Source organism: Eleutherodactylus coqui, chromosome 13, assembly GCF_035609145.1.
Source record: "Eleutherodactylus coqui strain aEleCoq1 chromosome 13, aEleCoq1.hap1, whole genome shotgun sequence".
NCBI lineage: Eukaryota > Metazoa > Chordata > Amphibia > Anura > Eleutherodactylidae > Eleutherodactylus > Eleutherodactylus coqui.
In genome coordinates, this window is record NC_089849.1 from 84,252,815 (window position 1) to 84,275,776 (window position 22,962).

Consider the following 22,962-nt stretch of genomic DNA (forward strand, 5'->3'; position numbering starts at 1 on the left):
TGTTCTTTGTGTCCTTTGCGGACGTTTGTAAGTGGATCACATTTATTTTAGTACATATCAAATAAATGTTACGTTTTAATTATCTAACATCTCACCCTCTCCAGGAGTTAGAAGTGTAACATTGTTTTATTTCATTGCAAGAATTGTTGCTGAATTTAAGGGGATTGTCTGCCCTTTTTTTTTTACTGATGACCTATTCTGGACAGGAGGCTGCCACTTGGGGCTCCGTTCATCAGCTAATTCTCCACCCCCCCCAGTAGTGATAGTGACCCATCATAGTGGCACCAGTAGTGATAGTGACCCCTCATAGTGGCCCCAGCAGCCATTCTGATCCCTAATAGTGGCACCAGTAGTGATAGTAAACCCATAGTAGCCCCAGTAGTAAAAGTGTCCCCCATAATCATCCCAGTAGTGATAGTGACCCATCATAGTGGCTCCAGCAGTTATACTGACCCCTCAGAGTGGCACCAGTAGTAATAGTGACCCCTATAGTGGCTCCAGCAGTCATACTGACCCCTCAGAGTGGCACCAGTAGTGATAGTAAACCCATAGTAGCCCCAGTAGTAATAGCATCACCCATAGTGGTCCGTATAGTGATAGTGACCCCTCATAGTGGCCCCAGTAATAATAGTGACTCCCATGGTGGGTACAGAAGTAATACTATATTGGCCCCAATAGTAGTAGGTTACACCCATAGTAGTGCCAATAATAACAGCAACCCCCTATTGGCTGCTGGTCTGGTAAATTGCTGGGCAGCTGAGCAGAAACCAAACAGACCCCATTATAGTCAATAGGGTCTGTTAGGCGCTGTTTGGTTCCTTCATAAGACGGAACCATTCGGCCAAGGAATTCCCCTTTCCTGCTCTCCAAATGGAACCCTGCAATAGATGTGAAGGCACCCTTATACAAAGGTAGCAATAGACTTTGGATATATTGTTAGATCGCATCAGTCTTTGTTTGATCTGCCAACAATCTAATACCTCTGGTAGGTAATAAAAACATCGGTGGGATCTGCCATAGGTGATATCTGGTGTCTGTGAACACTGCTACACGTTTCTGGCTCAGTTACAAGCTGATTCAGTCACTGGGCTGACAACGAAGAATAACTTTCCTACCCCAACCCATGTTGGAAATGGTTATGGATTTGAATAGGGTCTACCTAGTGGCCTTTCATGTTACCCTCTAAATCTCCCAAATTCTTATGTCTGTCTTCACATTTCCATTTCTTGCAGTAAACTCCACTGTATGAGGAATTACATTCACATCAACCTGTTCATCTCATTCATTCTGAAGGGAGTGTCTGTGCTGGTGATTGACACCATGCTGAAGAGTCGCTACAGTGAGCAATTAGACGTGGAAGACATGCCTGACTGGTTCAGCAGTGAGGTGAGAAGGTTATACAGTATGTCTGCCTGAAGATATTCTATACATACCTGACATTGGGAATACAATAAAAGAGCCCATTACTTCTATTAGTCTCGTCTGTAAACATCTTTTTAGAATCTTTAGACTTGTATGACCCATGTGAAGTTTTGGATTGGTGTACACAGCTGGGCTCGGAAGTGAGGTCGACCTTCGTACATGTACAATCTTAAAAAACATCCTCTTAACCCCTCTCCAATGTGTGCTGCCCAAGTACGATGCACCTCATACATCCTTATAACATTCCTTCTTTCTCCCCCTTACACATTTGCAGGCTGGGTGTCGTACTGCTTCTGTTGTCATGCAGTATGCGATCATCGCTAACTACTGCTGGCTGCTGGTGGAGGGGATATATCTATACAACCTGCTGGTCCTGGCTGTTTTTTCAGAGAAAAGCTACTTTGCTCTCTACATCTGCATTGGATGGGGTGAGTAAGGAGCTCATATAAAATAGCTTTAGAGATGTGTCCTCCAAGACCAAAATGCTATTAGTATCAGAATTTTAATACTGAAGAGTACTAAAGTTATTCCTGTGTGGTAACGTTGTCATCGGGAGCACAGAAGGCAACAAGTAGGGGATTCACCTGTCTGTCTGGTTTATCCAACTAATTCCAAGCAAACTGCAGGGTGACAATTTATGTGTCTGCCATTACAGATCCCACCAGTTAGTAACTCTGCTTTCCTGGACTCCTGAACAGCAAATCTACCACGTTATAGACCAACATGGAGGCCAAGACTTTTCTTGCTATTTAACTAGGTAGATTTGTAAATGTCTAAGGAATTTGGGTCCTTACGGCTGGTGGCAGGGGCGTAGCTAAAGGCTCATGGGCCCTGGTACAAAAGTTTATCTTGGGGCACCCCAACTTTTCTTAACCCCTTAATGCAGAGGTGTAACTTGAAGCTCCTGGGCCCCAATGCAAAACCTGTAACGGGGCCCCCAACTATAATGCTCTATTCATAGTACTGGGCTCCCTATATGGAGAAGAGAGGCCTTATGGGCCCCCTAAGGCTCCTGGGCCGGGTGCAACCGCATCCCCTGCATCCCCTATAGTTATGCCAGTGGCTGCTAGTAGGCATACTAGCTTTCTTCGGGAAGGAATGATGATGTTACTCGCTCGCTCAAATGATAAATTGGCTTATCTAAAAGGGCCTTTACAAATGACTACCCTGGCCATACACATGAGATAGTTGTCACTTGTGCAGCTGCGAAGGAGCCAAGTAGATAAGGGACATGCTGCCACCACAACTTCTTACTGTCTAATAGATTATATGTAAGAAACTGAATTAAATTTCATGGCTGACAGTGACTTATGATTGTTCCAGATACCTAAGGGAGTGCCCTATGGAAAGTTATTGGAGTGCAAGGTGCCTATGTACTGGAATAGCTTAGGGGTTCTACCGTTCTTTGCCCGCCTAGTTGAAGCATGACTTGCGTTATTGACCAAGAACAGAGACACTCCTCGGTAGACAGCATTGTTCCAGAGATGTTGCTTCTCATCATTGCAGAATAAGATTATTATTGGCTGTGTGAGATTCCATCTGGTTAATAGCATCATTAGGGTGGCCTAAGTACTTATATTTACTAGATAACCCTTCATTTTAGATAATTGGTCTTTTAGCATCACTATTTAGCCTACTACATGACATAAGACTTTGTCTTGACAGCATCATCCAAACACAACAGGCTATCTGCTGCGGTACAACCACCCACACATGCTCTTAATATAAGGACAAATGTAGGATGCAGGAATGCTGCCTTCCAATAGGTGGCACTGCAGAGGTATTGCTCCATCTTTCAATTTGCATATTTCCCATAGGAACATAGATGACCTTATAAGTCTCCTCCCATGTTCCAGGTGCTCTCCCTAAGGAGAAAAGATACCCTTCCCAATTCAAAGCCTATGGGACTGAGAAAAAAATAGCCAAGTGCTTTACTTGGCAGTGGAAGATTATGTGTACCATAGGCACTGGGCTGTTCACACAAATTGTGCCCCTCGCACCATTTCTATAGTCAGCAGCCCCTCTTTTGACATATCCCAGCCAAAGGAGTATCAATCAAGTGAGTCATGAGTTGGACAGTCTGACTATTCCTGTCAGATTGTGCTCCTGGGACCTATAGTACTATGGGTTTCTAGGAGCACACTTCCATAGTTGTGGGATGATTGAGCTGGCTGGATGTGGAGTACTCCAGCCTGCAAATCGCCACCGGTCTGCTGCACACAAATTCCAGCCACTCTTGCTAGAGGGAGCTGGTCATTTATCTTTATTCTCAGAACCCTGATGTTTGGAGTCATGCATGCTTTGCTTGGTGTTGCTGCATGTATGAGATTCTAGGTGGGATTCCCTTGTCTGTTGGTGTGAACAGTGTCCTGTTTTGATTACATGCCGTTTACCATCTAGGTTGAGCGAGGCCCCTTAGGTTCCAGCATGGGGCTGTCCCTATTGGGATGATCACCCTGCTTGCAGGCTTGACTCCCTGGGGTTTGAGTTGTCTTGTCAGGGTAGAGACTCACGAGACAACGAGGACCCTTGTAGACATGTTAAATATGTGCGCCCTTTAATTACAATAACCTTGCGATCTGAGGTTACTTAAGATTTAATGCATTCCAGGACTCAGCCCGGGATGGCAGAAGGCATCTACCAAAAGATGTGGAAAGGAGCACTCAATGTGGTGGTCAGTAGAGATGAGCAAACTTACTCGTTTCGAGTAATTACTCGATCGAGCTCCGCGATTTTCGAGTACTTCAGTACTCGGGTGAAAAGATTCGGGGGGCGCCGGGGGTAGGCGTGGCGGCGCGGGGGGTAGCAGCGGGGAACAGGGGGGAGCCCTCTCTCTCTCTCTCTCTCTCCCCCTCCACTCCCCGCTGCAACCTCCCACTCATCCACGGCGCCCCCCGAATCTTTTCGCCTGAGTACGGAAGTACTCGAAAATCGCGGTACTCGGGCGAAAAAGGGGCGTGGCCGAGTACACTTGCTCATCTCTAGTGGTCAGCAATTAACAAGCTATCTGGAGTGACTCTGAAGGCGTCTGACAGTTATCCCAGCGATTATCGCCCCAGCGCGATGATCACTCAGTGAATAGAGGCGGAGTGGGATGGAGATGGCTTCTGCCTGCCCGCATCCATTCACAGGGAACAGGCAGTTGTTTATAGATGGGCCAATTGTCGTTTGATATTTAACTGAATGACAAATAATAAGCAAATGAATTATCATTCGTTGTGTACACTGAACGAGATTCACAAGATCCAATGAGAATCTGAACAATAATTGTTCTGTGTAAAAGGGCCCTTAGAGCCTCATATGGGTGTATGTGCAAAAATGCTCACAATAGCATGACTTTTCACGCAGTGAATGGCATTTTACTGTACTTTTTGCCGGGGACTGCTCACATCAATGTGGGGTACACCCGCTCCGTGATTTAAAGGCCTGTGCAACCTAATTAGTCACCGGGTTTTCTCTTTCCTTGCGAAATTGTGCACAAAAATAGAGTATGCCATTGTTTGCACATGCGGAAAAGCGAAAGTGTGAATTAACCCATTAAAAACAATGGGTTCTATTATTTGCGCAATGTGCTCGTATGAAGCCGCCCTTATCTATCACCATCTATTGATGAGATACTGGCCCACCCCTCCAGAAAATGTTGACTTAAGGTCTTGGCACTATGTAAATTTGGAAATCCGTCAGAACATATGACATCCACCCGTGACGCAGAGAATCATAGAATGGCAGAGTTGGAAGAGACCTCCAGGGTCATCGGGTCCAACCCCAAGAGTTGCCAACCTGTTTTATTATTCCTACCGGACAGCTTTTGCAAAAATTACAGACAGCCAACATTTTTACTGACTCATTGGGAAAACCATAATGACCCTTGAAAACTGTGATACCGAGAATAGTAATACCAGAGGATGAGCAGCATCTACTTGGTCCTATAAAATGATGATGATTATGATGAGAATAATCGGTGCAAGTTCCACTTACTTAAAAAAAAAATTTAAAAATCACAGATACATCAATTTTTTTTATGGACACTGGAAAAAAGTGCTGGCATGATATGGACTGTCCAGGAATATATGGATGGTTGCCGTGAAGTCTTCTCTCGTGTCTCTATGAAAAATCAGATCATATTTGGGTGAACTGTACCTTTATGAATTAAGAAGACCTCCTTGCTCCCTCCTTTTCAGGGTTTATATTGGTTATGTTGTCTCTTTTGCAGGAGCTCCTCTTCTGTTTATCATCCCCTGGGTGGCTGTGAAATATACTTACGAGAATCTGCTGTAAGTACGTGAACGAGGTCTCCAGAATATGTAGTAGGTTTTTGCTGTTTTAAAAATACTGATTTCCTGAACCAAATTAGAAATTGAAACCCATTACGTAGTTATTTTAGGCTGCTGTCACACCTGCGTTAGGGTCAGTTCAGGGTTTCTGTCTCTCTGTTCCGTTTATGGAGGAGAGAGAACTGATCTGTTCTTTTCCTCTTTAATTTTAATGGGGTTTTAAAAAAAAAAAAAAAAAAAAATGGAAAGCAAACGGATAGGTTTCCATTCCGACAGGTTTCCGATTTTTGGGATAGAAAAATAGCACTGCAGATTGAGCTATTTTTCCATTAAAAATAATGTAAACCTGATGGAATGGAAGCCTATCTGATTGCTTTCCGTTTTTTTTTGGAAACCCCATTAAAATCAATAGGTAAAAAAAGCAATTCAGTTTTTTCAATGGAAACCCTGAACTGACCCTAAGGGTGCCTTCAGACGACAGTATATCGTCCGGGTGCCGATATACGGCGTCCCTCTCTGCAGGGGGGGGAGGAGGCTGCAGGAGCCGTTACGAAACTTAGCTCCGCCCCTGTCCCGCCCCTCCTATTGCAAATAGTGGCAAGGGGTGAAGAGGGGGCGGGAGCTCAGTGCACTGCTCCCGGCGCTTCCTGCCTCCTCCCCCTGCAGAGAGGTACGCCGTATATCGGCACCCGGACGATATACGGTCGTCTGAAGGCGCCCTAATGCAGTTTTGAAAGCAGCATTAGGGCTCGTTCACATGAGGGACCAAATTGCGCAAAACTTCTCCAAGCCAAAATATCACGGCTAACTCCGCAAAAAATCACGTGAAAAGACGATCAAGTTTCACTAGCGTTAAAAATGCCCATTCACACGATCTGGAGCAGCGTGTTGCAGAAATAATGTGCTGCTGTACGGAATTCCTTCAGTTGGCAGAAATGCTCCTAAGGCCTCGGTCAAACTAGCGTTGTTTCGCATGCCTATGTGCGAGCAAAACAGCGCATCTATTAGAACCATTGGTTTCCTGTGGTGTGTTCACATGTCCATATTTTACAGGCGTGCAAATGCGTGTACCTGCAAAAGATAGGACATGCGTGCATCGCATAGGTCCGTGCTGCGTGTCAATATTCCCCGCGTGGAGTCCCCTTATCAGTAAGCACTATGACAGCACTGTCAAAGTGTTCAGTAATGATGGCACGCCCTGCGAGGAGTAAAGAATCCCCTGCTACAGCTGTGGCAAAGGAACGAGATGTTTGCCCATTGATTTCAATGGGGCACTTCTATCTGCCGCACTTGTGTATTAGTCTAGGGCTCAATAGTGACGCTGTATTTGCCCAAGAGTTGGAAAATCACAAGAGTTTTTTAAGATGGTTACAATAATGTCTATCACGATTACCCAGAAGACAATCACATATCATTTCACTGAGGTTTTCATTCTATACAATTCTTAGGACTATACTAAAATATTCTAGTTTTCTCAAAGACATCAGACTGCACACAATAAACTGATTCCTGTTTTCCACTGCTCACTTTTTGACTTTGCTGTGTAGACTGGGGTAGAATTAATACATTAGTCTCACATTCATAGGCAGTGTGGACCTACGGGGAAAGAACAGGTTCAGCAATGCAGTTGCCTTTTTGATCTATAAGGCCCCCTTCCCACAAGCTTATGCATATTTTTCACGCCTGAGCACTGTGTGTTTGCCGAATGAACCATGCTTTTTTGTACATACTTTTTGCACCTGTTAGTCCTAGGTGGATTCGATTTTTCGTGCAAAATCAGGCGTTTCAGTGTGTTATTTTTGCATACGAGGGCCTTGGGCAGGGGCGTAACTAAAGGCTCAGGGGCCCTGATGCAAAATGAAAGCTGGGGCCCCCCTGTATCTGTATCTGTACCCGTACCCATAACTAAACCACGCTGCACAGAGACATAACTTGAAGCTTTTGGGCCCCAATGCAAAACCTGGAACGGGGCCCCCAACTATAATGCTTTATTCATAGTACTGGGCTCCCTATACGGAGAAGAGAGGCCTTATGGGTCCCCTAAGGCTCCTGGGCCCGGGTGCAACCGCATCCCCTGCACCCTCTATAGTTACGCGCCTGGCCTTCGGTGTGCAATTGTGCACCAAAATAGAGCATGTCGTGTTTTTTTTTCTGTGCACTTGAAATGCACGTGAAAAAAGCATAGTGTGAGGAAACCCATTTAAATCAATGGGTTCTATTCGCTGAGTATTCCGTGCACATATTTTGCGCGTACAAGCGCACGCAAATGCGCCAGTGTGCGGTAGCCCTTATAGTGATAGAAAAAGTGGCCCCGAATCATTTTGTCAGGTGACCCCCTTATATCTATGGCTTGCCCTGATTGAATATAATCGCATTATATTCAGCTGCTAATATACTCAGTAGTACTGCAAGTATGCAGCTCCAATTATAAGGCAAGGGAAGGGACTGTAGAGGAACAAACAGTCCAGACCTCTAGGACAGACCCAAAAATAGAATTACAAATATAATAAAAGTATTTAAAAAACAGAACATAAAGGAAACGCAGAATCAATACAAGGGAAATCCATCACTTCAGGTGACACACATAAGAAGTTCCCAAAGACAATCATGCTTATATAAACCTACAATAGGTGCAACCAATGTCAATGTCACGCATATAGTAAAGTAAAGTTTATAGTAAAGTGTTACCATGTGACCGAGGATCTGGAAATCCCTGCACCCCAACACGCATGCTTCGCCCTTAGCTTCAGCCAGGGGGTCTCCTTATGAGCAAGACCACCCATCAGATGGATTCCAGCTAATTTACATACAGCATGCAGCGTTTGAAATGCTCAGATCTCCTATATGCCTGCACTTTAAGGCACAATGAGATAGGCTCTGGCCTCTCCACATAGCACCTGTCTACTATTAGCGGGGCATTATGGGGAATATTTTCGTGACATACTTCCTTTAAGTGCAAAATTGACCCCATTGAGACCACTTGCATTAAACACGGGATGCACAGCACAATCTGGAACCACTATGAAAGCGAATAACCTGGGATTATGGAAGTGGAATGAATATTCAATGTGCAGAGCTTCTCACTTTGCTGATGAGTGTGTCTGAGGGTCTGCAGTCAACTACAGGGAATTTAAGATTCTAGGTTTCCTTCTTAATAATAGATTAGGGAATTACAATGTATACAATTCCTTAATAGAATCTTTAAAGTGGGGCCAAGCTGGAGCTTCCCATGAATATCTCGTTAGTCAAAAAAGCCTTTCGCGTTGCTAACAGCTCCAAGTTGTTGCTAGCAACGCATGGTAAGTGTCTAAGGTGAAAACACACAACTGTACTGATAAGGTAATCAGCTCTTTAAAGATAAATGTATGCAATAAGCAGCTTTTTACCAGCACAATTTATAATCTGAAGCTGGTTTGTAACGTGAAGGTCTGTAGTTGCTGCTCAACTTTCACGCTATGAAGGTCAATTTCCTGGATAAAATGATCAGACGAGCATCAAAACCAAATGGGTTGATATTGATTGACTACTAGTTATTATTCTCAAAAACATCAAAAGTCAAGTAAAAACAATCAGCCTGTGACCAGTATGGAAGGTCTGGTCTTTTGGTACTCAAGAAAGATCTTGGAGGCATAATCAGTGCAATCAATGACCATTGTGGATGCCATCAGCGAGAAATCATTGTCCAAATGCATTCTTCTCACTCTTGAAGAGCAGCCATTAACCTTGGTTTTCATGTTCCTCCTTAGGTGTTGGACCATAAATGTTAACATGGCCTATTGGTGGATCCCACGGTCTGCCGTGTTCCTTGCTATACTGGTAATTAAAAGTACACATTTCATTATATACAATGAATGTACAGTTTGATTGTAACCAAAGTAGTTATTTCAAGGTCATAAAGAGTGAACATGGCTATTTAAAAATAGGGGTCCTACATTAGAATGAAATAATGTCCAAAAGGCTGGAATCAGAACAAAGGTAGGGTGGCTTCATACCTCTACCCTGGCGTCCACTTTCCTGCTCCATTTGGGGAGCAAGAAAGGGGAATCCACACGGCTGAATGGCTCAGTCTCCAGATGGAACCAAACAACTCTGAATGGACTCCATTGACTGTAATGGGGTCTGTTTGGTTTTCACTTAAGTGCCCGGATTTGGATGGAAGAAAAAGCGCAGCATGCAGCAACTGAACTTCTCTCCTTAGGTCCCAACACAGATGTGAACCTGGATGTTCAACTTTCTAATTTGCAACTTATTCTGATTCTATATATATGCAGATATATTAAAATTCAGTAGCATGTTCTGTTTTATTGCATCCTGGAACCTATCTCCTAGGTGCAGTAGTGCATTTTCCATAGTATCTCAGGCACTGAGGCACTACAAGCCTTGTTCACTGAGCCTACAGGTTTCAGTGGTGTCACCTCCAGCATTTATGCAACAACCTCATTTCCTTAGCTAGTACTCACTACAGTAGTGGGTGGTATAAAGACTGCAACATTTGGAAATCTAATGCTGTAAGACTAACAAGACCAACAGAACTGTGCCTAAGGTGTTTATCCTATCACTTGCAGTGGCCCCTGTGGTGTTATCCTCCTGGGGCCCTTATGAAAATAGTTGTGCATAACTGACTGTTCCTTCAGCTACCCAGCCACTCAATCATTGATTGGCTAATAGTTCTGTTCAGGGTTTGAAAAAGATCAGACTTTGTTTGAGTGATCACCCCGTGCCCATGTATGCCACCAAGTACCAGCATTGTTGCCCACTCATGCAAGCCAGTAAAATGCTGTGATCCCAATCTACTGTAATTCTTTACAAACTTGCATTTATAAACCGCGGTCCTTGTAATTTAGTCCCTATGCTGACCCAGTTACTTTCAATAAACAACATAGTTACTTACATTGATGGCTGCAATATTTTTACTTCCAATCAGGGAGGTAGCTAAACTTTCCACACTTGATGGTTGCTGGCCGTGCTCTGCTCCAAGCTTTCTGCAGTATCACTGGGTCTTTTAGGAGGCCCAACCATGCGACACTAGCAACCAGGGATGTTGTCTGAAAAATAGGGGCGTGAGCTCCAAATCTCATGTATATCTATCTATCCATCCATCTATCTATCCATCTATCCATCCATCCATCCATCCATCTATCCATCTATCCATCCATCCATCCTATCACAGGCACCATATCTACAAGACAACTTTTACAACAGTGGACTTAGTTAGATACAGACCATTAGTCCTGTTTCTACATTGTCTTGCCAACACCAAGGGTACATGCCCTGTCCCCAAGCTATGTGCTGGCATGTTACCCTAGTGGCATATTCACAATGACCCTGAGATAAAGTGCCTATGCCCTTACAATTTAGGTCTTGACATGCTCCTTATTGGCAATTTCCTTTAGTTATCTAGTAATTTAGCCTCCATTTCTGTTAATCTTATGGTTTAGAAGTCGTAATTGAAGACCCATTGCTTACATATTTCTGTTCCACTGATGATTTACAGCATAGTGACATAGAATGGTTATCAGGTGGAAGTTGTGTCTCTTATATTATATAGTCTTTTTTGGCTAAACCAGTTTATTTTATGTCAAAATATCCCAAAAAGTACTTTTTTTAAAATAACATTTCATATGCAAGGTCAAACTGACAGAGTAATGGGCCCCAAAGATCAAGCTGAAGACCATCTCATTTGGAGCTAGCTTTGGAGTTAGTGACTTGCCACTAGGGTCTAATTCTTATGGGATGATTCACAAACAACCTTAAACCTCATAGAGGATGCGCTTGTATGATTAAAAGTATATTATGCAATTAAAGGTCCTTTACATATGGGCCTCGGCATCATTTCATCTGGTGGGCCCAAGTGACCTCATCTGTTCATCTGTGTAATCATGTTTTCCTACTTCTTTTAGATCAACTTCTTAATATTCATGCGGATTATCCAGATTCTGTTGTCCAAGATGAGAGCTCATCAGATGAGGTACACAGACTATAAACTCAGGTGAGAGACATACGAGCTCAGTGGAATAATATCATGAGCAGCTAGCAATGCTGTCAGACTACGGGACCACAATGTTCCATCCACAACTGAAGGACTAGCCAATATGGAAAGACACCTAGGTGCGTGAGGTACAGCTTGACATGTTTTTTTGTCTCTTCTCAGGTTGGCCAGGTCCACACTAACCCTAATCCCTTTACTCGGAATACATGAGGTGGTATTTGCTTTGATCACAGATGAAACTGCACAAGGAACCCTGAGGCTGGTCAAACTCTTTTTTGACCTGTTCCTTAGTTCATTCCAAGTAGGTTCTCCAGATCTTTTCCTGTGTCCCTTTCCCACCAGAACTCCAACATGTTGCTTCATGTGCCATGTGAATCATTGACATTGACTGTCTTGTCCGCAGGGTATGCTGGTAGCCGTGCTGTATTGTTTTGTTAACAAGGAGGTAAGTGCGTGCATTTTAGAACAGGTGGTAGAACATTTTCGACTGGATAGAGATGACTACCTCAGAAAAATTGTCATAAAAGACTGTTTTGCCGAAATTATTGAGCATTGTAATATTCTTTAATGGAAAGTTGTTAGCTCCTTAACACTGTGCCTCATTTAGTAAATATCCCTATAAAATAACAATTACTTATCTCTATGGCAACATCTTGGAATTCAGAATTCTCCAAAACCATAGCTAAAAAGACCAATCCAATAAATAACATTAGATAAAAGCATAATTCTGAAGTACACCGACTCTTCCACCTAAAGTGTAAAACCACCAACAGAAGATGCGGTGAGCAAAGCCAGCTGGACTTGTTGCTCAAGGATCCATTAGATGTCGAAGCCTCAACTTCAAAGCAAAACAGTAATCAAAGCAGCAAAGTCCGATTTCAGAGCATCGTATTAACCCTTTCCAAACCACTGTCTGACGTCTGAAGACATTATGATTTAAGGCTGTACAGCTCCAATGTTGGGAGACATCTGTCGGGGTTCTCTTACTGTATATTGCCAGCCTCTCTGCTGTCGGAGCCTATCCAACGTATCACCTCATGCAGTACTGGCTTTAGCCAGCAGATAGCGCCGTTGTATAACGGCAGAAAAAAGGGTAAGCCCCCTAGGAAAACCAGGATACAAATTGGATTGGAAAGAGTTAACCCCTTAAGAGACCAGCCTATTTTTTTGCCTTGAGGACCAAGTGATTTTCATCATCACATTGCAAGAAACATTGGTACTCTTCCCGACTCTCTCACTGTCCTCCTTCTAACTTCACCTTCACTTCCTGTCTTCACCCTGATATTTTCTCACTCTGGGTGCTCACACCATCCCCCTCTACCAATCAGTTGCAGCACAACAAGCAGCCAATAAGCAGTCAGCTGTTGTCAAGCAATTAGTTTTAGCTTAGAGCAGAAAGGGGTAAACAAGCTTTCTCCGACGTATAGCACCTTCTGTGTTTCCTAGGAGCCCATAGCTAGGTGCTACCGGACAAATGATTGTGACTATCCTAGAGGACCCTCCGGGCCACTACACAGGTTTAGAGTCCATAAATGTCGTCAGTAAAAAAGTGTACTGCGGTCTCTAATGGATTAAAGAAGTGCAAACCCAATTTTTTTTAAAATCAGGCGTTACTTTGATTGATATTAATATTCATGTTTCTCACCTAAAAATGGTAACAGCTCTGGCGCCTCGTCATTCCTACAGTAAGGTTGCAAGTGCAAGTGAGAGTTTCAGTGAACATATCACTAGGACGGGTCCCTTGAAGCTACCTGCCAGAGGACTTGGATGCTTAGGGGACTTGTACAGCCATACTGCACCACCACTTACTGGAAGAAAGTGCATATACATATACATACTGCCTGCCATATGCAGTTTCATAATATTCTGTAAGAGCGGTCTATGGCTTCCGCTTGCTTTGCGGACTCCGGCTTCCTGCTCCGAACATCTGCATCTTTATTTATAGAGAAGATATGGAAAGCCCTGTCTATATGTAAACACAAGCCTTCAGCCAAGATTTAATGGCAGATTTGTACAGATGTGGGAGACGGAGGCAGCAGTTCCAGTAATGAGCAATCATGCATAGTCGTATGAGAGGAAATTTGGGGGAAGGGGATGACTATATCAGCCATGTAAGTCTACATACATGGCTGCCTGTTCGCATTGATGTTACTTTTCATGTATGATTTCTAGCATGGTGAATCGTGTTATTTAGAAACATCTTAAAGAGGCTGTCAAGTTTTAAACTATTTAGTGCCTATTCTCAGAATAAGTCATCAATAGTAGACCGGTGAGTGTCCACTGATTGGGATCCCCGCTGATAAGCTGTTTGTTCTTATGCATTGAGTTGTTTTTTGCAGTAAACAGATAGCTAGCTCCATTTCCACTGCAGTGGTCAGGCTTGGTATTGCAAGCCAAGCTCTCATTCATTTCAACGAGAACTTGGCCTGCAGTACCAAGCCTTGCCACTACAGTAGGAATGGAGCTGTCTACTTCCTGCTGAAAATATCTCAATGCATTAGGGCAAACAGCTGACTGGTGGTAGTTCTAGGTGACAAACCCTCGCCGATTTACTATTGATGATGTATCCTGAGGATAGGCGCTAAATAGTTTACAATTGGAAAACCCCTTTAAGTAATAAAATGTACTCGGCATATATATATTTTTTTGTAAACTTGAGTAGCAGGTAGCTGAGACCTTTGTTTCAGATTTTGATTCTAGACCTCATGACTGTGTGTGGGAGTGTGAAAGCAACAAACCTTACTTTTTCTACATAATGATGCTTAAAGGGTCACAAATATGTTCCTTTAAAGCAAACCTCAAATTCTGGACAAAATTTGTCTCAGGTCTGGAGGTGGGGAGTAATATTGTCAGGCAAACAGATATTGATCTGCTTTGCCGCACACCGGTTTGGTTGTGGGTTAACTGAGGTGGCAGTACTTGGGAATCCACGGTTTTCACGCTTAACCCTCCCCCCAGGTGAGATACCGGCTTTGCTGTGGGTTCTTCAAGCCATTACACACATACGGTCTCAGTTCTGTAGTTGCTGATGCTGCAGCGGGCCAAGATGCAGTATCTGAAGCTCTGAAGAGATGAATAGTCAAGAGGCAGACAGCAGACAAAAGAGTCCAAGATACAGAGCTGAGGTCAGGGAGCACAGAAATTAGAATAGTCAGTACACAGGAAAGGATCAGAATCAGGAATACACACAAACAGGCACTTTGTCACAATGGCTGCATGAGACCAATTTGCTCAGGCATCCACCGTTGGGTGCATATGCCTAATATAGGCCATGCAAGGACAGGATTGGCGGGGGAAGAGTAATGAAAGTGTGTACTAGCCCTTTAAGAGACTGAGCAGGAGCATGCACGAGCCCTACTGGCAGAATTCAGGATGTGAGCAGAGGAAGAAGCATCATGCCTATGACCCCTTGCAGCTGCAGAAGCAGGTGAGCCACGACGGAAGCGTGCCATGACTCATATTACCTGCTGCTCCCTCTTTGTGCCATGGTCCCCTGACTCCACTGGTTCCTGGGTCCATCATTGGTCTTTCAAGATAGCTGCATCACGTTTTTGACTACCAGGTGGTGGTACATCAGTAGTCTGAGAGATGCTCCAATTGGCCAGTGCTGCTCATGTTAGTAGCAGTGGCCAAGTAGAGTAATGTCAAGTGTCCCAAAATACCGATGCACAATGTGCACCCGATAGTGACAGGAGCGGTGCAGCTATCTTGGAAGACTGAAGAAGGGTCCTGGGAACCAGTGGATCAAAGACACAAAGGGAGAACAGTAGGTAATGCGACATCTCACTCCGGACCTGGGACAGATTCTGTTGGTTTAATTTCATGTAGCATTCCTTAGTGGTTGAATATTTGCCTCATGCTTGTGTCATCTCCATGATCTTCTTGGAATTAAAAGAATGCTAATTATTTCCACATATACAAAATATCAATTTACACAAGATTCTGACTATATGTAACCCGAGTAGGGAAAATGTAGAGAGAATTCATGGAAAAGTTCCCCACAAATTGTCTGGTGGGAGAAATATGCAGTGAGACTGAAATCTGGATCACCAGGGAAAAGGACAAGAAAGCAGAAAAGACCATCAGGATGGCACATGTAATACCCATAAAGATATAGTAGATGACAAAAACGAGTTCTGGAGTGCATGCAGTCTACTCTACTTGACTAATTTGTGACTCTAGTATTTTTTTTTACCTACCTTTCTTTCACAGTCTTTCAATCTGTCCTCCCACAGGTCCAGTCTGAGCTTCTAAAAAAATGGAAACGTTGGAAACTTGGAAAAGACATTGAAGAAGAATACAGAAATACAAATAGCCAAACTCCTCGAGCTGGACTCGGAAGCATCTGTGAAAAACACAAGCTTGTGGATAGCTGTAACAATGGAGCTGAAAAGTCACAAAACAGTCACAGTATGTGGTGCCATGAAAAGATGGGCAGCAGTGCCACGGAGGAAATCACCTTAAGTGAACGTCAACACAGCTTTGAGTATCCTGAGAGCAGCTCGGAACATGTCTTCTAGGCCACTGAATGGAAGGTTCTTGTTTATTTTGGAAGGATCTAAGTGAGTCAATGAGGAATGATAGTAGGATTGGTTGTAGAGATGGAAAGAAACTATTAAGAAGGTGTCGTGAAGGAAGAAGAAGAAGACAACAGATATCAGCTATGGTTGCAAAAAACTATATTGACAAAGAACAGAAGAGAACATCAAGATGACATAAAGTACCTCTGCTTCTGGATATAAGCTTAGTTTTGATTATTTCCATAGCATTTCAGAACATTTTCAAAAATATTACTATTAATAAACTACTGGATGTTCCAGAAATCAGCAGTATTATATGACTCAACCAATGTTCTGAGGTGGCTTCTCAGAGAACCTAATCTGGAAAGTATCCAACACACGCAAATACTCAGACATACCCTGTACACCTAGATTGTACAAACTCACCGCAACATGGCTCGCAATCCTCACTGCCCAAAATGGGGGCATCAAGACCTTCCTACAGATGAAGACTTTTCCACTCTATATAAGCTAGTAGACATACGGAAGATACTGATTGTAGGGATCAACCGAACCAAATGAATATATGAATTCAACAAATGTATATCTGTGAAACTTGCACAAAGTTCATAGGACATTTTTATTTTTACTTGGCATTTAACATTTATGTTGCTGTCATTGTCAAAACCCAAAGTTTGCTTAAGCTGCTCTAAAAGTTACATGTGCCATTTTGTATATCTGTTTCACCTCTCTACTATCTGAGACCTAAAGGAGTTGTGCCAAGGTAGAATGTTATCCCTTGTCCACAGGATACTGATAACTTTCTGATCAGTGGGGATCCAACCGCTGGGATCTAGAGAAAACAATCCGAAAGGTACCCTTATTAATGGAGTGACAGTCATGGTTGTGTGCTGCTGCTCCATTCAATTGAGCACTGACAATCTTTGGCACACCCATTGAAATTAATGGAGCTACATGTGTGACTGATGTTCCATTCACATGGGAAACCTTGGTACCCTGTTCCTAGGATCAATTGGGGTCCCAACAACTGGACCCTAACCAATCAGAAAGTTATTTCGTATCCTGTGGGTAGGAGATAACATTCTATCTTGGAACACCTCCTTTAAGTGACTACTGCACATCACTGGTATTCAGTCCACCCATAAACAAACAAATTAGTACATATGACTTATAAATCCAGAAACAATGCTCATTATTTAACAGCTACTGGGGGGAAAATGTTTGATGGGACTTTAGCCTGGAGTATGTGATAGAAATAATATTCTAAGTGACAGTCAGCATGGTTCTACTAAGGGAAGAAGTTGGCAAACCAACCAGATTTGTTGTTATGAAGAGGTGATTAGGAGCCTGGACAGAGGTGTGGCTGTGGGTATAGTGTTTATGGACTTTGCAAATATCTTACAGGCACCTAATGAGTACAGGAAGGTCTATTGGTTTACAAAGAATCCGAATGAAAACTGGCTTAAGGACCATATCCAAAGAGTTTTGGTCAATGATTCTTATTCGGAATGGTCTCCGATCATAAGTGATGGAACCCAAGGTTCATTGCTGGGTCCACTATTATTTAACTTATTTATTAATGATATAGAAGATGAAATTAATAGCACTGTTTCTGTTTTTGAGTATGAAACCAAGCTATGTAATAAAGTGTAGTCTATGGAAGATGTTCATAAGCTATAAGCCAACGTGGACACGGTGAAGACGTCCAATCGGCAGATGACGTTCATTATGGATAAATGTAAAGTTATGCATCTGGGTACTAATAATCTGCATGCACCATATGTCCTAGGGGGAGCAAAACTGGGAGAGTCATAGAGGAGGATCAGGGTGTACTTGTACATCATAGACTAACCTCATGCAATGTCAATCAGCTGCTTAGGCCAGCAGGATATTGCTATGTATTAAAAAAAGGTATGAGCCTATGAGACAGAGACATAGCCTGGCTGATATGGGTCTATGTGTCTGTTGGACACATGGACAGCACAGCTATGAAAATTACACCAGTGTGAATAAGGCCTTACAAAAATATGGTGACAGTCTGTTCAATGTAAAATTCCCTCAAAAGACAAAGTTCTTCCTCCATTTGAATTTTTAAAAAATTCAATGTCTGAAGGCGAAAAGGCTTCTAAATCATAAGAACTGAATCAGTGGAGTAGTCTACTTCAGGATCCGGTTACAGCAGTCAGAGTCGATGGCTTCAAAACACTCTTAGATGATTTCTTAGAACAAAATAACATTAGCACTTATAGAAATGTATAGAATTCTTGTTTCCAACCCATTTTCCGCCTTTAGCAGCATCCTTTACTTGGTTCAACATGGGTCTTATTTCAACTGTTCTAATTCTGTATATTTTTGCAGGGGTGTATATACATGAAGTGTTCGTCCTGTACACAGATGTTGCAGAGTATAGTTAGACATTGAATTACAAACCTATGTAAAACTGCTACTAACACACAAACTCAACATAGATAGATCGGGTACAAAACTGTTTACTTGGTACCAAATAGTGCGTTATCTTTACTTGTTTTGTGCTTTTTCACCGGACTGTAGGTAAACTTACTATATACACTGATCAGGCATAACATTAAAACCATCCGCCAAATATTGTGTAGTCCCGCTTGTGCCCCCAGAACTCCTCTGACTTGTCGAGGCTTCCTCTGGTGTCTGGCACTAAGATGTTAGCAGAACATCCTTTAAGTCCAATAAGCTGCGAAGTTGGGTCCCTATTAGAGATGAGCGAGCGTACTCGGTTCGGGTGTTTTCGCACTCGAGCACTGCTTTTTCCGAGTAACTGACTACTGATTCGGGGGGCGCCGGGGGTGAGCGGGGGGTTGCAGAGGGGAGTGGGGGAGAGAGCTCCCCCCTGTTCCCCACTGCTACCCCCCGCTCCACCGTGCCGCCCCCGGCGCCCCCCGAGTCTTTTCGTCCGAGTAGTCAGTTACTCGGAAAAAGCGGTGCTCGAGTGCAAAAACACCCGAACCGAGTATGCTCGCTCATCTCTAGTCCCTATGGATCAGACTTGTTTATTTCCTGTACAAATGATTGATTGCATTTAGATCTGCTGAGTTTGAAGGTCAAGTCAGCGCATGAGCATATTTAGGCTGGATTCACATGAGTATATTTGTGGGCAGAGAAAATTGCACATGCAATATACTGAAAATAGAGACCATTCAAATCAATAGGTTCATTCACATGCACATATTTTGCATGTGCATTTCGGTCACGGTGACCCTCACAGTAGCCCAAGTAGTAATAGCGCCCCCCCCCCCCCAGACCGATATACTTACCTCCTCCTTGTCTCCTTTGCTTGGCGCTGCTGCGGGTGGCAGTGTGTGCCTCCGGATGCCTCCTCCCTTTCCTCTTGCGGAACCAAGGAGGAGAGGTCAGGGAGGAAGAATCCCGGGTGCACACACTTCTGTCAGTATGTGCACCTGTAACAGCGCCACTGAGTGATTACCAACCGGGGAGTCGCGGCACCCTGGCTGGTAATCACTTTCATGGTGACCAGATGTTGGCGCACGTGCCTCCTCTGACAAGCGTGCCATAAGTTCGCCACCATGGGCCTAGAGTATGGCACTTCTCAGTCGGCTTGCTTCTTCCCATAGTGCATCCTGGTGCCATCTTTTCCCCAGGCAAATGATACACACATCCATCCATCCACATACAGTAATGTCAAAGAAAATGCTTCATCAGACCAGTCTGCCTTCTTCAATTGCTCCATAGTCCAATTCTAACATAGTATGTTAGGCTGAAAGGAGACAACATCCATCTAGTTCAGCCTGTTTCCAACCCCTTGTTGATCCAGAGGAAGGCAAAAAAAAACAAAAACATGAGGCAATCACACTCATGTTCCCATTGCAGACGTTTTTGGCAGTGGAAAAGGTTCAACATGGGAATTCTGAAATATTAGTGCCACACAGCCCCAATGCCCTCTGTGTTTGGTCACCTCTCTATTATAGCCAGCATTAGCTTTAGCAATTTGTGCTATGGTAACGCCTCTATGGGATCTGACCAGACAGGGCTAGCCTTCACTAACCATGTGTATCTTGAACACTCATGGCACTATCAACAATTCACCGGTTGTCCTCGCATAGACTACTTTTGGTAAGCACTAACCACTTCATCCCAAGAACACTCTACAAAAACTGCCATCTTTGGAGATGCCGTGACTCAGTCATGTAGAAACTGCAATTCGGCCCTTTTCAAAATCATTGAGTTTTACGCTTGCCCATTTTTCTTGCTTCCAACACCTCGCCTTAAAGAACTGGCTGTTCACAGAAGAAAATCAATACAATGTATTTCACCCGTCAGTGGTTTTAATGTTATATCTGATCGGTGTATATGGTGTCCAGGACCCTGATTATATTCCAGGGCAGTCTGTTATATATAGAACAGTTTTGAGGACATGATCACAGGGTCATCAGCCAGTTCAATGTTTAATGAGTAATGTTCTCCGGCCTTTGTGCTGACCGTTTAACCTTCTCTAAGATACTACACAGTTTTATCACCCTTCAGCTGATAGACCAGGTATATACTGTTAGTGGCCCTAAGGGGGTTCATAATAGTAAATATTCGCTGGCGTATGATCAACTATGGAACTCAACCAAATAGGTAAAATCTAATCATTTGCTGGGAAACAGAAAACTAGAACCAATGTGTGTTGTCTGAGGAGCATATATCCCTCGTAAGGGCATTTTAGAGGTTGGTATTTAACTGCAATTGGCAGTAGAAACATGGTTATTGTTATTATCCAGTGGCACAACTATTGGCGCTGCTGACATAGCAATCGCAACTGGGCCTTCAGCGCCCATGGTCTACCTATATAAGAACACAGAATTCTAAGAAGGTGTAGCAGAGGTGCAAATGTGCACTAATGTGCTAGTTGGAGCTTAAAGGGATTTGCCCAGTCGTTAACTATTGATGGCCTTATCCGTAGGATAAGCTATCACTATTAAATAAGTTGATGCCCGGGATCTCCTCAGATCAGCTGGTGCATTGAGCTGATTTCTGCAGAAGCAAGAAGCAAACCGCTCCCTCTTCACTGCAATGGCCCAGTTTGGTATTGCAGGCAGTGTTACCATTGAAGTGAATGAGAACTTTGCATGGCCACTGCAGTGGGAACTGAGCTGTCTGCTTCCTACAGAAATGAGCTCAGTGCATGAGCACACTGACCCAACAAACAGCCCCAAGGATACTGACCCCCACTGATCTATTGTAGATGTATATTAGTATTAGGTTGTGGCTCTGGGACCTGTGGTTCTACAGGTTTCCATGAGCACAGCTTCACAGATGAGGGTTAATTGTGCTGGCTGGGTGTGGTGTTGCTCCAGCCAATCCCCTCTGGTCTGTTGCACATAAATACCAGCATCTCTTGGTAGAAGATGCTGGTCATTCTAGAGCTTTACTGTTTTTACTCTGTTGTAAACCCATTCAGAGCTGGTGTGTGCATGCTTGCCTGAAGTGTCTCTCCCACCTTCCCTGAGGATAGTCTGGACACCTGTTGTCCCCCATCCTCCTTGCGTTCTAGGGTGCGTGCATCAAGTAGTGTGTGGTACGGTGACCACACAGGTGCATGTGCCCGCAGGTTTCTCCTCATCCCTTGGCAGGTGCATCTGATGTCATGTGTGTGTCAGATGGGTGATGCCTGTCACTGTTTCCTCTATCTCAGCACGGTGACTGACTCTGTTTCCCCTTGGAGTAAGGACACTTGGACTAGCTATAGTTTGCTACCTTTATGCATGTGAGTTCTGGGTGAGGTTCCTGTCCTATGTGGTATGCATTACCATGTTTGTGCCTGTGAACAGCAACTTGTGCTGTATGTCTGTGCAAGTGACCAGACATGTGCTCTATGTGCAGTCCTGTTCTGTGTGCTATGCATGACCTTGTGTGTTGGTGTGAACAGCGACGTGTTCTGAATGTCTGTGCAGGTGGCTAGACATGAGGTGTGAACAGTCATGTTCTGTGTTCAGTGTGTGTGAACAGGGCCGTGTCCTGTGTTTTGTGCACTTCTCCAGGTTCCTATCAGGGATAGCCAGGTCCCAGATGAAGTCAATGGGGCTGTCCTTATCTGGACAATCACCCCGCTTTTAGGCAGGGGTTCCCCACTTTCCCTGATTAGTAAGACACAGGCGTCCTTCCATCTTTACCTGGAGAGGTGTAATTGGTCTATGCAACATTATGAGAGTTGTTGCGGTTTTATTAGGACACCTTCTTGCGTCCGTGCTGAGGCGTGGTGCTTTAGTGCTCCGCATGGACGTAACACCTATCCTAAGAATAGGCGAGCAATAGTTTATAATTGGACCACCCCTTTAATATGTTTAAAAATATGTATGTTATTCACATGATCATTAGATATAGTCATAAGCCACCGATCGTTAGCTGGTAGGACCAGGTATGGCTTTTGAACCAGCTCATGAGATATCCAAGCTACACCCCTGCTCTTCTGATGTGTGGATAATAAAAATAGTATAAAAGATAACTGAACATGGGGGTCCAGCAGTTTGTATTCCTGGCAGCCTATTCACATAATTTACACATTATCCCAAGCCTAGCTCCACTACTTCCTGCAGTAGTCATTTACATGTGGCCAATGTTTTATGACCTTTTAAAGAGTATGTAGATTATTGCTCCAAAGGATTTAAAATAGAACATTAAGCAACTTTGCAAATAGTCTTAATTCAAAAATTGCCTTAGTGCTTTGTGTTTACAGCTTCCATGCAGATCTATGTGTCTCCATGCTTACATATGAGAAAAAACA

The 22,962-nt window shown here is 43.6% G+C and overlaps 1 protein-coding gene across 1 annotated transcript in view; it reads left to right on the forward strand.

The window, feature by feature from the left end:
• GCGR (glucagon receptor) overlaps positions 1-17,867 on the forward strand; it is a 72,107-nt gene extending 54,240 nt beyond the window's left edge. The window contains exons 8-15 of the mRNA XM_066588173.1: positions 1,233-1,386; positions 1,697-1,850; positions 5,636-5,696; positions 9,443-9,512; positions 11,597-11,685; positions 11,848-11,986; positions 12,089-12,130; positions 15,921-17,867. Coding sequence (XP_066444270.1) covers positions 1,233-1,386; positions 1,697-1,850; positions 5,636-5,696; positions 9,443-9,512; positions 11,597-11,685; positions 11,848-11,986; positions 12,089-12,130; positions 15,921-16,205 — 994 coding nt within the window. The 3' untranslated portion in view covers positions 16,206-17,867. The remainder of the gene's footprint in view (positions 1-1,232; positions 1,387-1,696; positions 1,851-5,635; positions 5,697-9,442; positions 9,513-11,596; positions 11,686-11,847; positions 11,987-12,088; positions 12,131-15,920) is intronic.
• Positions 17,868-22,962: the final 5,095 nt, after the last annotated feature.